This window comes from Salmo trutta, chromosome 25 (assembly GCF_901001165.1).
Source record: "Salmo trutta chromosome 25, fSalTru1.1, whole genome shotgun sequence".
Lineage (NCBI taxonomy): Eukaryota > Metazoa > Chordata > Actinopteri > Salmoniformes > Salmonidae > Salmo > Salmo trutta.
Window position 1 is genome coordinate 16,527,933 of NC_042981.1, and position 14,536 is coordinate 16,542,468.

The 14,536-nt window shown below is 42.3% G+C and overlaps 1 protein-coding gene across 1 annotated transcript in view; it reads right to left on the minus strand.

The window, feature by feature from the left end:
- The window catches only part of LOC115162074 (neuronal PAS domain-containing protein 3-like), a 320,867-nt gene that overhangs the window by 16,394 nt on the left and 289,937 nt on the right, over positions 1 to 14,536 (minus strand). The window contains exons 7-9 of the mRNA XM_029713023.1: positions 9,849 to 9,967; positions 5,156 to 5,349; positions 4,246 to 4,352 (exon numbers count right to left, since the gene is read on the minus strand). Coding sequence (XP_029568883.1) covers positions 4,246 to 4,352; positions 5,156 to 5,349; positions 9,849 to 9,967 — 420 coding nt within the window. The remainder of the gene's footprint in view (positions 1 to 4,245; positions 4,353 to 5,155; positions 5,350 to 9,848; positions 9,968 to 14,536) is intronic.

Here is a 14,536-nt window from a genome sequence, read left to right on the forward strand (position 1 = left end):
CTCTCCATCTCATGAAAACCATCTCCTTTCCCCAGTCTGATATAACAGAGTCACTCAAAACCATTTGTCCCTACTGTGCATGCTACAGTTCAGTTATCAGATCGTCAGATAACTTGGCTTAACATGTACTTTTTGGAATGAATTAAAAAGAACCTTTTCAGTCATAGCAGACGCGTTGATGAGTGAAGTATGAACCGTAGTGATGTACAAACACACAGTATAGATTTGGTCTGTATGAAATGGAGTCTATCTGATCTTTTCACAGTCCTAGGATACGCTATGAATAAAGAGTTGAGCAACTAAATGGACATATTATAAACCTTGGACAAAAGCCAATTCATTTAAACACCTTCTCAAGTCTGGTGGTTCACTTCTGACCTCGCGTCTAGAGAGTTGGCTAAGTGGAATAATATATTACATTTCCTTCAGATCCAGTGACCTTGTCACCCTGCCTCACCAGCTGATTGCTGCTATTCACACCAAACCTCCACAGTATGTCAGAACATTTTTGGTAACGTTTCCTATGAATACCCTCTTCATAATGCATTATCAGCACACGTATGATGCCTTATGAGCTATGCCCAATGCATGATTTAGCTAGCTGTTAATATCTGCTCATATACATCTATAACTACATTTTATCAGTTAGTTATCATCACAAAGGTCAAATGATCATCACATATGTGGTGATAATGTGACTGATAATGATGGGAATATGTCATGGGCATTAACCCTTTACACTTGTACCCGTAGACAGGTTGAAAATGACAGATTTGGGCACTGGTAAGCACCTAAATTGGAACGTAGTGGTTGTACAGTAGCATGCTATACATGACGTCAGAGCTCTGGCTCTGTGCTTCACAGCGCTGTATGGGTTCTGACTGACAGCCGTTCTGAACTTGAGCACCGCGCGGGACAACAAGTTGCTCCCATTCCTCCCACTGATTGGGCAACTTTTGCAAACGTTTTTATTGTCTGAGGGAGGGAAATGCTGTAAATTGAGAGGACTCAATGTATTTTGAAAGATGAGAAAATGAGGATTATAATAAATACGGCTTTGATGTCATACAAGCCAAACACCCGTGAGTCCAAATGTGCACTTCACATCTCCAAATCATAAAACTCATGTCATATACAGTGTCAATGTTTATGATCACTATGTGTGATGTACAGTTCCAAGATGACATGACGTCATACCTTGGGTTGATCTGAACAGAATATTTGTTTGTCTATTTTAAAGCTCACGCTCTCATCACTCCTTTCTATGCACACCAAAATGATGATCTGTTTCCCAGAATTGCCTTGTGAAAGCCTTACACTGTAAGATCCTATTTTAGAACTTAGCAAGTCATGTTGGCAATAGAACAAGCTTCAAGTGAAGCCCACCTGACCCAGACTGTGATTTAAAATGGCTGTTTTTTGAATTGCGTAAACAGCAGCAGTAATTGTGTGATGGTGGGGATGCAGGGTTGTGTACCAAACAAAACAACTACAAGTGTACTTGCTCTAGTTCCTCAACAGCACAGTTAGGAGAGCTCAAAAAAGCATCTTACAGTTGAAGACTCTTTTTTGAGTCATAAAAGTGCATTGAAATGACTTTAGAGGTGTGTGTCCACTTGGAGACACCAGTTAGTCCTCTCTCTCAAACCCTTGTCATTTTTTGTGTTATGTTGCACCGCCCCCACATTTTCCAGGAATATTTTTATCATGTTACTGAATGTATCCACAGTATTTTCAGATTTCGTTATCAACAAATACGGCAAAAAGTACAGTAAATGTAAAATGTACATACAATCAACAGTGTAATGTTTGGATTCAGTCTTGTGTCAGGTGAACTGTAGTGTCCTCAACTTTGGTCTAATAATTTTCCATTAATCTCCAAACTGTTCCCTTTCAATTGCTCTTTCAGTTGCTACCATTCTTATGCATTTCATATTTCTTCTGTAAGAAATATTTCAATGTAGCCCTATCCATATAGGCCAATTCCCACTAGTGTTAATGTGTAAATGAAACTATCAACTGAACTAGCTAGGAATATAGCAAAGTCTTTATTTTGTCAGGGGGAATTAGCAGACTTTACTTATCCCAATCTGAATTTCTCATCGAATAATTCCCATGGCTTTGTTCTCTAACTGTAAATACTGTATAGTAGCCTGGTTGCCAGTCTCTGTTCAACTATTACATTCCAGACCTTGTAATCTGTGTCATTTGTTTCGCATGACAGAGAGTGGAAAGGAGTGGAATGACAGGTAGAGAGACAGGTACACAGGCTAACTGTTTAGTATACCCAGACGAAATCAACATCAATTCCACTAACAGACACTAAAAGGACAAACACTAGAAATTAGCGCACACTTAAGTACAATGCTGCAATACATCTGAATCTTGTTCATTCAGCGTGTCAATGTTTTAATTGTATCTGTCTGTAACTCAAAAACCTATTAAATGAACAAATAAATACATGAAATAACTATTTAGCAGCACTGAACACTCAACCAATTTCCTGGCTCATGCACTGACTGTAAGTTGACTAGAGCCTGGGTGGAGCGTATTAGATAGGAGACAGCCAGGGGTCGATGGAGATATGTAACGGTGCCACTGTTTGTTGCTACTGGCTAGCCTGCCACCTCAATCTGCCTGCCTTAGCCTCAATCTGCCTGCCACCTCAATCTGCCTGCCTTAGCCTCAATCTGCCTGCCACCTCAATCTGCCTGCCTTAGCCTCAATCTGCCTGCCACCTCAATCTGCCTGCCTTAGCCTCAATCTGCCTGCCACCTCAATCTGCCTGCCACCTCAATCTGCCTGCCTTAGCCTCAATCTGCCTGCCACCTCAATCTGCCTGCCACCTCAATCTGCCTGCCTTAGCCTCAATCTGCCGGCCTTATCCTCAATCGGCCTTTCTTATCCTCAATCGGCCTGCCTTAGTCTCAATCGGCCTGCCTTAGTCTCAATCGGCCTGCCTTAGTCTCAATCTGCCTGCCGCCTCAATCTGCCTACCGCCTCAATCTGCCTACCGCCTCAATCTGCCTTCTGCCTCAAGTTGCCTGCATTAGCCTCTCTTATCAATGTGATCCATGGGCAGCCCTCCCTCTCTACTTTCCCTCTGCTGGGTTTCAAATCAGCTGCTAATGAACCAAATCTGGTGCATTTTTAAGGCACAGGGACAGTGCAATGCAGCAGTAATTGAGCTCTAATTCAGTTGAACTCACAATATCTAATCAGATGGCTCCAAGTTCCCCGGCCGAGGAGGCAACCCCAAGGACACTTGTCCTCCCACCTAATAAAGCAAGGGAATTTACACTCTTTACATTTACAATCCAGCATCCAGCACGAAGAAAGGGCCCAGGGAGCAGCTCAGCTCACAGATCTCCAATAATGGCAGCCTGCCTAGTACAGTATCCACGTTGCAAAGCCCAATCAAATGGTGCACTGCTCCCACAATGCCTCCTCAGTGTTTAACCAGCCACAGTAAAGCTGTCATTGGCGAAACACGTTTTGGAATGAAGAAGTAAAGCGAGCGGAGAGTACCTCCTGCCACGGGCTATAAAAACTGCTCTGGTGGGGTAGAGATGCAAAGACACCTTTGCAAAGATGACCGTTACTCTAAAAGTAAACTTAGCTCAAAGTTGAACGCAAACAAACAAAGAAGGCATGCAGCCATTTCATTTGAAACACTGGGAGTGAACTTGTGTGGGGGTCTTGGTTTCCATTCTCCCTCCCTGGGGTCTGAAGATCAATGGCATATATTTCTACCCCTGAGTCATGACATTGCAACCCAAAAATATTTCCCCCATCCAAGGTAAGTAAGTAACAGAGGCAGATCACGTGGATCATCTGGATGTGGTCTCTCTACAGGCCTATTACCCTGATTCAGGGTTTAGATCAGTGTGGGCTAATCAGGTCTTGTGGCATGTAGGAGACCCGTGTTCAAACCCTAGAAGGTCACAGAGGCAGATAACGTGGATCATCATCTAGATGTTGTCTCTCTACAGGGCTTTGACACCTATTCTGTACGCTGATAAGATCAGAACAACTTTGTTCTGAACCACAACAGCTCTGCAGTGAAGCAGACGATGACCGATGACTTTGGTGTTTGGGTGGAGAGGAGATAGTTGTGATGGATCACTTCCCATAACAAGAATCATCCTAAATCAGGAAATTTGTTCTGCAATAATGTGTTCATAATAAGTTGTGTTCCATACTGAAATGATGTGGTAACCCTTAAAGTATAGATATAATACTCACAGTCTAAATGGCTGTGCCGGATGCCATCCACATCCTCCGCATGAATAAACTGGTAACACCTCTTCCCTACGATGTCCACTGGCATCAGGTCCATGTAGTCGCTAATTCTAGAACAGGGATTTGAAAAGGATTCAGCATGTGACAACGGCAAGAGAAGAAGCACCAACGGAAACGGAAAGACAGATTCAAACGGCTCTTAAAACGCAATGTCATTCCAGGTTAACCAGATAGACCATATTCATCCTGATATGTCAGACTAATGCCTCTGACAAAGATACAGTAAGTATTACACACACATTCAGGGACAAATGGATAGAATGGAACATAGGATGTCTTCCCATTTCACGTGATAAAATGCCTATCACTTAGTATTGAATATAATCTATCCATTATTTTTTTGTTCACCCAAAAGCAACCTGTCTACTATCTGTCTTCCATATTGTGTGGTTATTTCTGATATTTGTAGTCTCCCCAAACACCCTGTGAAACTCATGAAAGTAGTCCTGATCAGTTTCCCATTTTATTTTCCAGAAAGGCAGAGGCTATCTCATTGTAAAACTGACTTTCCAGATGTGATTTCCCCATACATAACTGACTGTCTGGCAGACAGCGGTAAAAAGAAAACTATCTCAGTGATCTCAATCCCACAGAGATGAGGACAGGTAGCAAAGAAATACCATGTTCATGATGAGGTGTACAGTATATAGGCCTATTGCTTTGGCATTACAAACCCTAGCGATTAGAGTGGAACTACCTACACAACTATAAGAGCAACGTAATGCCAAGTGGTGCTGTGGGATTATTTAAGATACTCTTTGAAGAGGTAGGGTTTCAGACCTTTTCAAACGTTACCCACCCATTTCAGTTATGTCTTTCACTGTGGGGACAGTAAAATACAGTCAAGACTTACCTATTCTCACAGTAGACAATGTTGAGGTCCATGTGGACCCTGGTGACAAACATCTGGCAGTCTATGCGCACCTCGTTGATGGTGGGGGGGGGGAGGGCGTGGGCTACCACCACCATGCCCATGATCTGAATGGGTACCGACCGACTGTGGGTCAATGCCATACGGATCCTCAGCCTGCCTGTAACATGGATTACCTATAGGAGGAGGGAGAGAGGGGGAAACACAGAGAAAGAGAGAGATAGAGACACAGAGAGAGATAGAGAGAGGGATAGAGAAAGAAAGAAAGAATGAGAGAGGAGAGCGAGAGAGCGAGCGAGTGAGAGAGAGAGAGCAAGGAGAGAGCAAGAGAGAGAGGAGAGTGAGCCAGCGAGTGAGAGAGAGCGAAAGAGAGCGAGGAGAGAGAGCAAGAGAGAGAGAGGAAGAGAGAGCGAGAGAAAAAGAGAGAAGGAGAGAGGGAGAGAGAGAAAGAGAGAGAGAAAGCGAGAGCGAGAGAGAGAAGGAGAGAGAAAAAAAGAGAGCGAGAGAGAGAGCAAGAGAGAGAGAGAGAAAGGAGAGAGAGGGAGAGAAAGATAGAGAGAGAAAGAGAGAGAGAGAGAGAGAGAGAGTTTCAGTCCAAAAGCAGTAATGGAGAATTCCAAACACAAAATAGCGAGGGTGGAGGTGAGGACAAATGTTTTGAAGGTCCTAATTATCGCTAGCTTTAAAGTCTTTGTAGCTCTATTCTGCCCTAGAGGAGGAACTGACTAGATATGCAAACTACACTTTCAGATCCATCCATTTTAATCACTGCCAGGTTAAACCCAGGGGGAATTGTTTTGTAGTCTTTAAACTACTGACACTGGCCTCTCAGTGGCACAGCTCTGAGATTGGTGAGACGCGATTATCATCATTGACACAGACAGTTCCTGCTCCCTAAACTCATTCAAAGCCTCAGACCCTCTTCTGCTCCACCAGGGATAAGCAACCCTCAACAATGGGAACCAGACATTGAATTCCAATTCAGAAGAGAGACACAGAGAGACACAAAAAAATACAAATAACAGCCCTAATCCAGGCATTGCATTAGAAAGCTAACAGAACAGCGACATGTTACAAGGGCCCCGTCAGACAGTCGGCCCAGGAGGAAAATGGTTCTGATGGTGTATGATGTCTCCTTTTCAAAGGGAAACCATCAGTGCTTGTGACATCCTAGAACGCTATATAGTATATCCAATGGCAAGATTGAACAGTGTTTATTTTAAAGTGAGTATGAGCGAAGACCGGCTAAAACACATAAAACAGAATGCTAGGAGAGGCATTTTGGGTCCGAGGAGTGTAGCCAGTCTAGTGCTTGAAGTCATGCTGCTCTAAGAGAGAGAAGAGGAGGGAGAGTACTTTGCTGTCTTTTTAAAGCTGAAGAGTGCAGTGAGACCTTATTCAAGGTCACCAGGGGAATGACCGTGAAGAATAGGAACAGTTAAAGGTACTCTCAATCGGCTTTCCATCCAGATTATATTCTGTTAGATATGTTCCCATGATTTTGCAGTTACAGTCATTTCTGTCACATGTTAATCATCTACTGTGCAGAATATGTGTTAGATATATTTCCTGTTTTAGATATATTATATATGTGTTACATATGTGATATATATGTCCCTGATATTCTGTAGTTACAGTCATTTCTGTAACATTTTACATCATGTATGTATAATTGAATCATGTAAACAAAGTCTGGTTGATCCACCCAGAATGACTTTGTTGAATGCATATGAGAGTTCCCTACAGTCCTTTAGGTGTTAAACATATCCTATGCAGCAAATCAGCCTCCTCACACTCAGACCTGGGTTCACACACTATTTGAAATCTTTCAAATATTTTTTGCGTTTGCTTAAGCCTGCCTGCAATGCCGGATGGGCAGGGTTTTGCTCTTCTCCAATTATTCTGTTTGTTCCAGTGTGCCAGGCAAGCTAAATCAAGCCCAGATTTAGTATTTTAAATTATTTTAAATAGTACTTGAACCCAGGTATGGTACAGTATGCTGATCAGCTTCACACATCAGACAGACAATATGCTCTCTATCTTGATCAGACCACAGATTGACAGCAAGGTAGGTGCTGACACACACACGACTGTTGGTTGTTGGTTGTCAGGCTTCAAAAAGACATCACATCAGCACAATGTGACCAGGGCAGAGGAAGACATCACATCAACACAATGAGACCAGGGCAGAGGAAGACATCACATCAACACAATGAGACCAGGGCAGAGGAAGACATCACATCAACACAATGAGACCAGGGCAGAGGAAGACATCACATCAGCACAATGAGACCAGGGCAGAGGAAGACATCACATCAACACAATGAGACCAGGGCAGAGGAAGACATCACATCAGCACAATGAGACCAGGGCAGAGGAAGACATCACATCAACACAGTGAGACCAGGGCAGAGGAAGACATCACATCAACACAATGAGACCAGGGCAGAGGAAGACATCACATCAATACAATGAGACCAGGGCAGAGGAAGACATCACATCAGCACAATGAGACCAGGGCAGAGGAAGACATCACATCAGCACAATGAGACCAGGGCAGAGGAAGACATCACATCAGCACAATGAGACCAGGGCAGAGGAAGACATCACATCAGCACAATGAGACCAGGGCAGAAGAAGACATCACATCAACACAATGAGACCAGGGCAGAGGAAGACATCACATCAGCACAATGAGACCAGGGCAGAGGAAGACATCACATCAACACAATGAGACCAGGGCAGAGGAAGACATCACATCAGCACAATGAGACCAGGGCAGAGGAAGACATCACATGAGCACAATGAGACCAGGGCAGAGGAAGACATCACATCAACACAATGAGACCAGGGCAGAGGAAGACATCACATCAGCACAGTGAGACCAGAGCAGAGGAAGACATCACATCAGCACAGTGAGACCAGGGCAGAGGAAGACATCACAATGAGACCAGGGCAGAGGAAGACATCACAATGAGACCAGGGCAGAGGAAGACATCACAATGAGACCAGGGCAGAGGAAGACATCACAATGAGACCAGGGCAGAGGAAGACATCTAATGACTGTACTGGCTGGATGGAACAAGGCCATGGTGCTCCAGAGGACAACAGAAAATGCAAAATATAATGCACACTGCTCTGCTCCACTCTAACGAATGCAAATGTTTTAAAAACATATACAATTGAAATGATTTCTTCAGAAGCCCAAACCTAGGGGCAACAAAAAAGTTAGTTTGAATAAGACAACTTTTGAAGTGAATGGTAGGCAGCTAGACTGCTACAGGAGTGCAATTGGCCAGAACATTAAATATGCTCAGGCAGTTAAATGCAAACTGACACGTCAAGGGTTCACAACAGCGGCAGTGAGAGGCATTCGAATAGCATTTCTCATCTTAAATACAAGCCAACAAAATAAAGGGAACAATTTTTATAATTCATGGTTCAGCACACAATGAATACACTCTCTACCTCCACCGGTGAATATAGAAGAGGTATACATAAGAAATAAGATTCATTTGTTCCTGGGGATTCTCTGGAGTGCTTTTGAAATGTGATACAGCACAAATAATAAAGGAGGACCTTTACATGAGTGCATTAAATGAGATGGGAGGGCTGAGATCTGTTAAAACAATATGGGTTTAAAGCTGGAGCTTTGATTTGACCTTCAGAGTGGAGTGATATGCCAACGTCACCATGCCTCGCGGTCTCGGGTGGAGGAGCAGATCACCGACATGCCAAACAACATGTATCTCTAGTCATAATTAGGACCTTCAAAACATTTGTCCTCACCTCCACCCTCACTATTTTGTGTTTAAGATTCTCTATTACTGCTTTTGGACTGAAACTCTTTCTCTCTCTCTCTCTCTCTCTCTCTCTCTCTCTCACTCTCACTCTCTCTGTCTCTCTCTCTCTCTCTCTCTCAGACACAGCCTTAGTTCAATATCATAGGCAGCAATTACCTTCCATTTTTTATAATAAATACATATTTAAATGTATTTTTTCCCCTCACAGTCCAAGACCAATGAAACACAATATAATAAAGAGATTGAAGAGATATATCCAACCCCACACCACTGCTGTTGGATCCACCCTTGAGAACACAAAGTGCATTAGGGTGTGACGAAGCCAGAAGGAGGCCAGAGACACTGACAGAGAGACAGAGATGATATGGAGATCTTTGGAGAGCGAGAGGGGCATCAGGATGAGGCTGGGCTCGTCCCTGTGTGTTCTCGCTGCTCAAAGAACCAGCCTTAATCATATCTCTCTGTCCCAAAGCCCCCACAAGCCATACACCGTATCAACTTAATATTGAGCCTGCGTGACTCTTTTTCTATACATACAGTATGTTAACACCGACAGCTAACATGTTTATGTCATGCTGAGTATGATAGTCATGGTAGTTATGGCCATTTTCTCTTTTTCACAACTCAAACTGAAATACAAAATAATATTTACATACTAGAAAAAGCCTGGAATGCAAACTGAATATCACTCTAAAACAATAGTAAAACAGAGCCATATTCAGTTTGGATTCCAGACTAGTTCCTTATGAGAGTCTATAACCCCGCTCTTACTACAGGGCTAGGCCGTAGAATTACATATATAACAACATACGGCTGCGGGGGTGTGAATTCTAGGATCTCTGTGGCTCGGCCACCGTGCCTCTGGGTCTTACCTTATACCCTGAAGACTTGATGTGGACACCTCTCTTGGTCAGTGTGGACTTCATACGGATGAAGAAGGAGCGTTCTAGAATGTTGTCTGGGGGCAGCAGGGTGGGGCTGGTCGACTCGACTGTGGAGGCAAACACACACACACGCACGCACGCACGCACACACACACACACACACACACACAATTACTTAACATTACTTGGCCAATAAATCTGTGTGTTTTGTAGTAAAGCTCAGGAGAGATGGGGTGATATTAAAAACTCCAACTGGTAAGACAGGCTAGCTGTAATAACTTTTCATTGAGTTTCTATCATCTCCCAGGTAACCGTCTAATGGAAAAAGCACACCTAAATAAAAACAACACATTACCAGTAAACAATGTTTTAATTACATTATGTTCTGTAATAGAGTACAACCTCTGTTAGGTCTAACACCATAACTGGTGAAAACATTTTATTGGAAGTTCAGCGGCAGTTTAAAAGTCAACTGCATATTTCTCTTCATTGTAGTGTAGTATTCATTTTCCAAGTGCAATATTGCAAATATAAAATATATTTTGATTTAACTTTTGGTTACTACATGATTCCATATGTGTTATTTCTTAGTTTTGAAAAGATCTTCACTATTATTCAACTATTAAAGTTAACTCAAGTTTATTTTATTTTATACTGTATGCAGAGTTAATCGAATAGTAAACAAAGATATTCATCCTTGCTTCAACAAAGTTCAACAATCTCAAGTCAATTCTAAACATAAATCATCACATTAAAACCCCATAACCAATGAGGTCAGTCAGTCTCTTCAACAGAACATAACAAGGATACCTATTAGGTAAAGGTGAAACGGTCCATTTGTCACTCTGTGCTCCTGATCAAGGCTTAATAATCAAATGCATATTCCAAATATTCAACCCATCAGAGGAGATAATATACTGTAGACGTAGACATGCTAGTCCCTCCTGGTCTCCCTGACTGTGTGTGTGATGTGTGTGTTATGACTGACATTTCCCCTCTGCCTGTGGTCATGAAGCTAGAAGCTGTGAGAGGGGTGGCCCTAGCAAAGATTCAACATCTGCTTATCCCACAGAAGGATCTAAGGGGAGTGAATAACAAAGCTGTTCAGGTGGTGACAAAGTGTCTATGCTTAAATACACACACCACACGTGGCGTTGTCTTACTGGCTCAAAGAGTAGGGGGTTTAGGTGTCCCGAATATTGAGTGGCTTTACACTGCTTCCAGACTGATTCAACAGTCTGGTAGGAAGGTTCCACTGGACAGGGACACTGAGGACAACTTCCTGGAGAATTGAACACAGACAGACAGACAGACAGACAGACAGACAGACAGGCAGGCAGGCAGGCAGGCAGGCAGGCAGGCAGGCAGACAGACAATGATATGACAATGCCCTGCTCACAGGCAACTCAGCCATGGACCAGGCTAGGAGATCACATTGAAATGGGATTACTAAAACAGCACACCTGGAAAATCCATTTTTCTGCTACTCTCCATATAACAAGGCTGCAGTGAGGCTCTGTAGTGGAAACAACATGATCAGTATGGAGGGTGGGGATGGAGCGATGAGGGAGGGGTGACAGCGAGGAGGCTGGTGGGGTGGCATGGCGGCGGCTGCTGCTGACGTTATCTTTTTTTCTCTTCTTTACTGAGGAATTAAATGTCATTTAAAATACAACCAGTACTTTATCACTGGAGAGAAGCCAGAGCCATGTTATATTTAGTCATTTAATTTCTTCTGATTAAATATGAATTACTAACACAGCAGAATACACCAACAGCGGTTTAATACACTGCATAAGCAGCAGAAGCAGTAGCAGCTCTAAGAGTTTAATTTGCCTCTCTAATCCAATCACATCAACCTTATTTCTCTTATCACAGATTCCCATTTTGAATTAAATGAGCTCATTAGTTTTAATCAAAGGCAGAGAGATCAAAACGTACACTTAAATACTATAGATCAGAGCTGCCAGTCAGCTGTAGAGTTCTATTTTACTAAAACACAAGATCAGAGCTTCTTAGAACTGAGCATTTTTATTAGGGAAGGCACGAGCCAACCAACCGCCTGGCCTTAAAAGCACAGGAATCTAGTTTCACCCTACTGACGTCTAACTAAAGCAACCAATCAGGTTCATTTGTGGTGTGTTTCACCACCAGTGGGCTTCTGTTAGTTAGCGGTTATGATGTGAATGTGAATTATAGACTGGGAAATTTGCGAGTCAGACACGTCGGACGCCATTGCAATACTTTCTTCATGAAACTAATGCTAATATGAGCTCTGTCGGAGCATTACTCTGGGTATTAGAGTGCGGAGTGGGAGAATTATCAGGGATACCTCGTGTTCTTTATAGGGGATAGGGTGCCATTTGGGACACAGAGACCAATGAACGGTTGATACACCGCATAGGAGAATAATGATATACAGTATGTATCTGTTATAGGGTTATAATACATGTAAAAACTATAGAGCGATTACCACCTAACAGTGTGGTTAGGCTTCCCACAGTATTGCGATCTATGCATGTTTATGTTGATAGTACAAAGAGGGCAAGGCCTACAGCGTGGCAGGAAGTGAATGAAGCCAACCTCATTTACATGTAGAGTACCAGTCAAACCAAACATCAAGTGCCAGGGCACTTTGGAGTGAAATGTGAAACTAGAAACGTCAAGCCCTGGATCTCATAGAAAAATGACACCTTTTAGAATAATTCTTTAAAAGAAAAATGAATAAACATTTGTGAGCATTATTTATGTTTTGGCAGGGGTCTGCCGGTCTCGATTAATGAGCCCTCTGTGTGTAAGTGATGAGATTTTAAAAGTATTGCTTTCTGTGCTGTGATGGTGAGTGTTGACCATCATCATTTAGCCCCCCGTCGCCCCACTCCTCCCGCTGACAACCCCCCGTCACCATCACCATACCATTTCTACACATCAGGGACAACTCAGAGGAGGAAGCTCCTACAAAGCAAGACACTGCTACAAGCTACATGCTTATATGACTTATAGGCCTAAGTGAGGCTCCCCTACTCCACTTGCTAATATTCCTGATACATTTATATAAATATTAGTTCCAATTCAAAGAGTCAAGCGTTTAACGTACAGATAAATCAAGATAAAGTGAATGGCCCATGGCTCAGCGTGTCTGTTCTCCATCTCCAGACACTGGGAGGTCCTTGTCTGGCCCTGCTCTGATGAACGAGTACGTCTCTGTACATTAGTAATGATAGATAATGCACCAGTCCCTGTACTAATTGGAAGGCACTGCTGGCTGGCTCCATATTGATAGGTAGAGGGTGATTTTTAAATACAGCTTGCCTGTCTGTGTGGGAGAGATAGTATGTGTGTGTGTGCGTGTGTGTGTGTGTGTGTGTGTGTGTGTGTGTGTGTGTGTGCGTGTGTGTGTGTGTGAGAGAGTGTGTTTGTGAGAGCGTGTGTGTGCGTGCACACGTGTGTGTGTGTGTGTGTGTGTGTGTGTGTGTGTGTGTGTGTGTGTGTGTGTGTGTGTGTATATATAAGTGTGAGTGGGATGTGAAACATACAGAGAAGGACTTGTATTGCATTGGCAGCTTTAATAATTACAGGGTGACAGGAAAAATGGCGTCAGGCACTGTCACGTGTGTCTCTCCTCATCTAGTCCCAGTCTCTCTGTAGCCTACACTCCCAGGAGATACTATAAATTACTTAAAAACATACATATAAACCATATATCATTTCAGGCAGAGTGAAAATAAAATAAATAATAAATAAATAATAACGTAATCATTTCTTAATTTTGTATGGCAAATTCAACAAGATATCAACTAATAATTGGGGGGAGGGTGACAGTGGAGAATATAATTTTTTGTTGTTGAATCATGGTCAAAATCCTGCTTAAAAGAATAGTGTGAGTCAGATGAACTCATGGATACTATGTGTGCAGTTTGAAGGAAGTTGTAGGTAGTTTTACAAACCACTGCTAACTAATGTTAATGCAATGACTAGAGGTTTACAGCTACAGCTGGCATGGGCTTACTTGCCAAAATATTGCACTATCCCTTTAAACGGTGGCCATTAGATGCCATTCATCATCATTTAATGCCACAGAGACAGATAGTGGAATGTAACATGTATGAAGAAAAAAAAAGTATAGAATGCACTCATTACTATAAGTCACTCTGGATAAGAGCGTCTGCTAAATGAGAAAAACATGTCAAAATGTAAAAAAGAAAGAATAATATGTATCATACGTGTTGTAGAGCTGTGCTCTCCCTACAGGACCCCCCTGAGACCTTTCAATAGGCACCTTTTAGCTTCTAATACAATATTACAATAATATATTATCTGCGTTTCCATGGAAATCAATTTCGCTCTCCATCATTGTGTGTGGCAGGCCACTTTGCTGATTTCACAATACATCTGTAAAGATAAATTAAGGTAAATAGAAGCAAATATGTTGAAATATTATTTTTTCTAAACCAAATGATTAAGTTCATTGATGATTAAAAAAAAATCTCAATATGGACCACCTCTAATATAGTTAAATTAAGTGGTCATATACCTTGGTTGAAAACACAACATTATTCTTTTTATCTAGAAATAGGAGAGCATACAAAACAATAATTTTGGACCAGAACAATACTTTTGTACCAGAGTGATTTCTATATGATATACCCTGAATAATATACACTGAAGTACCACAA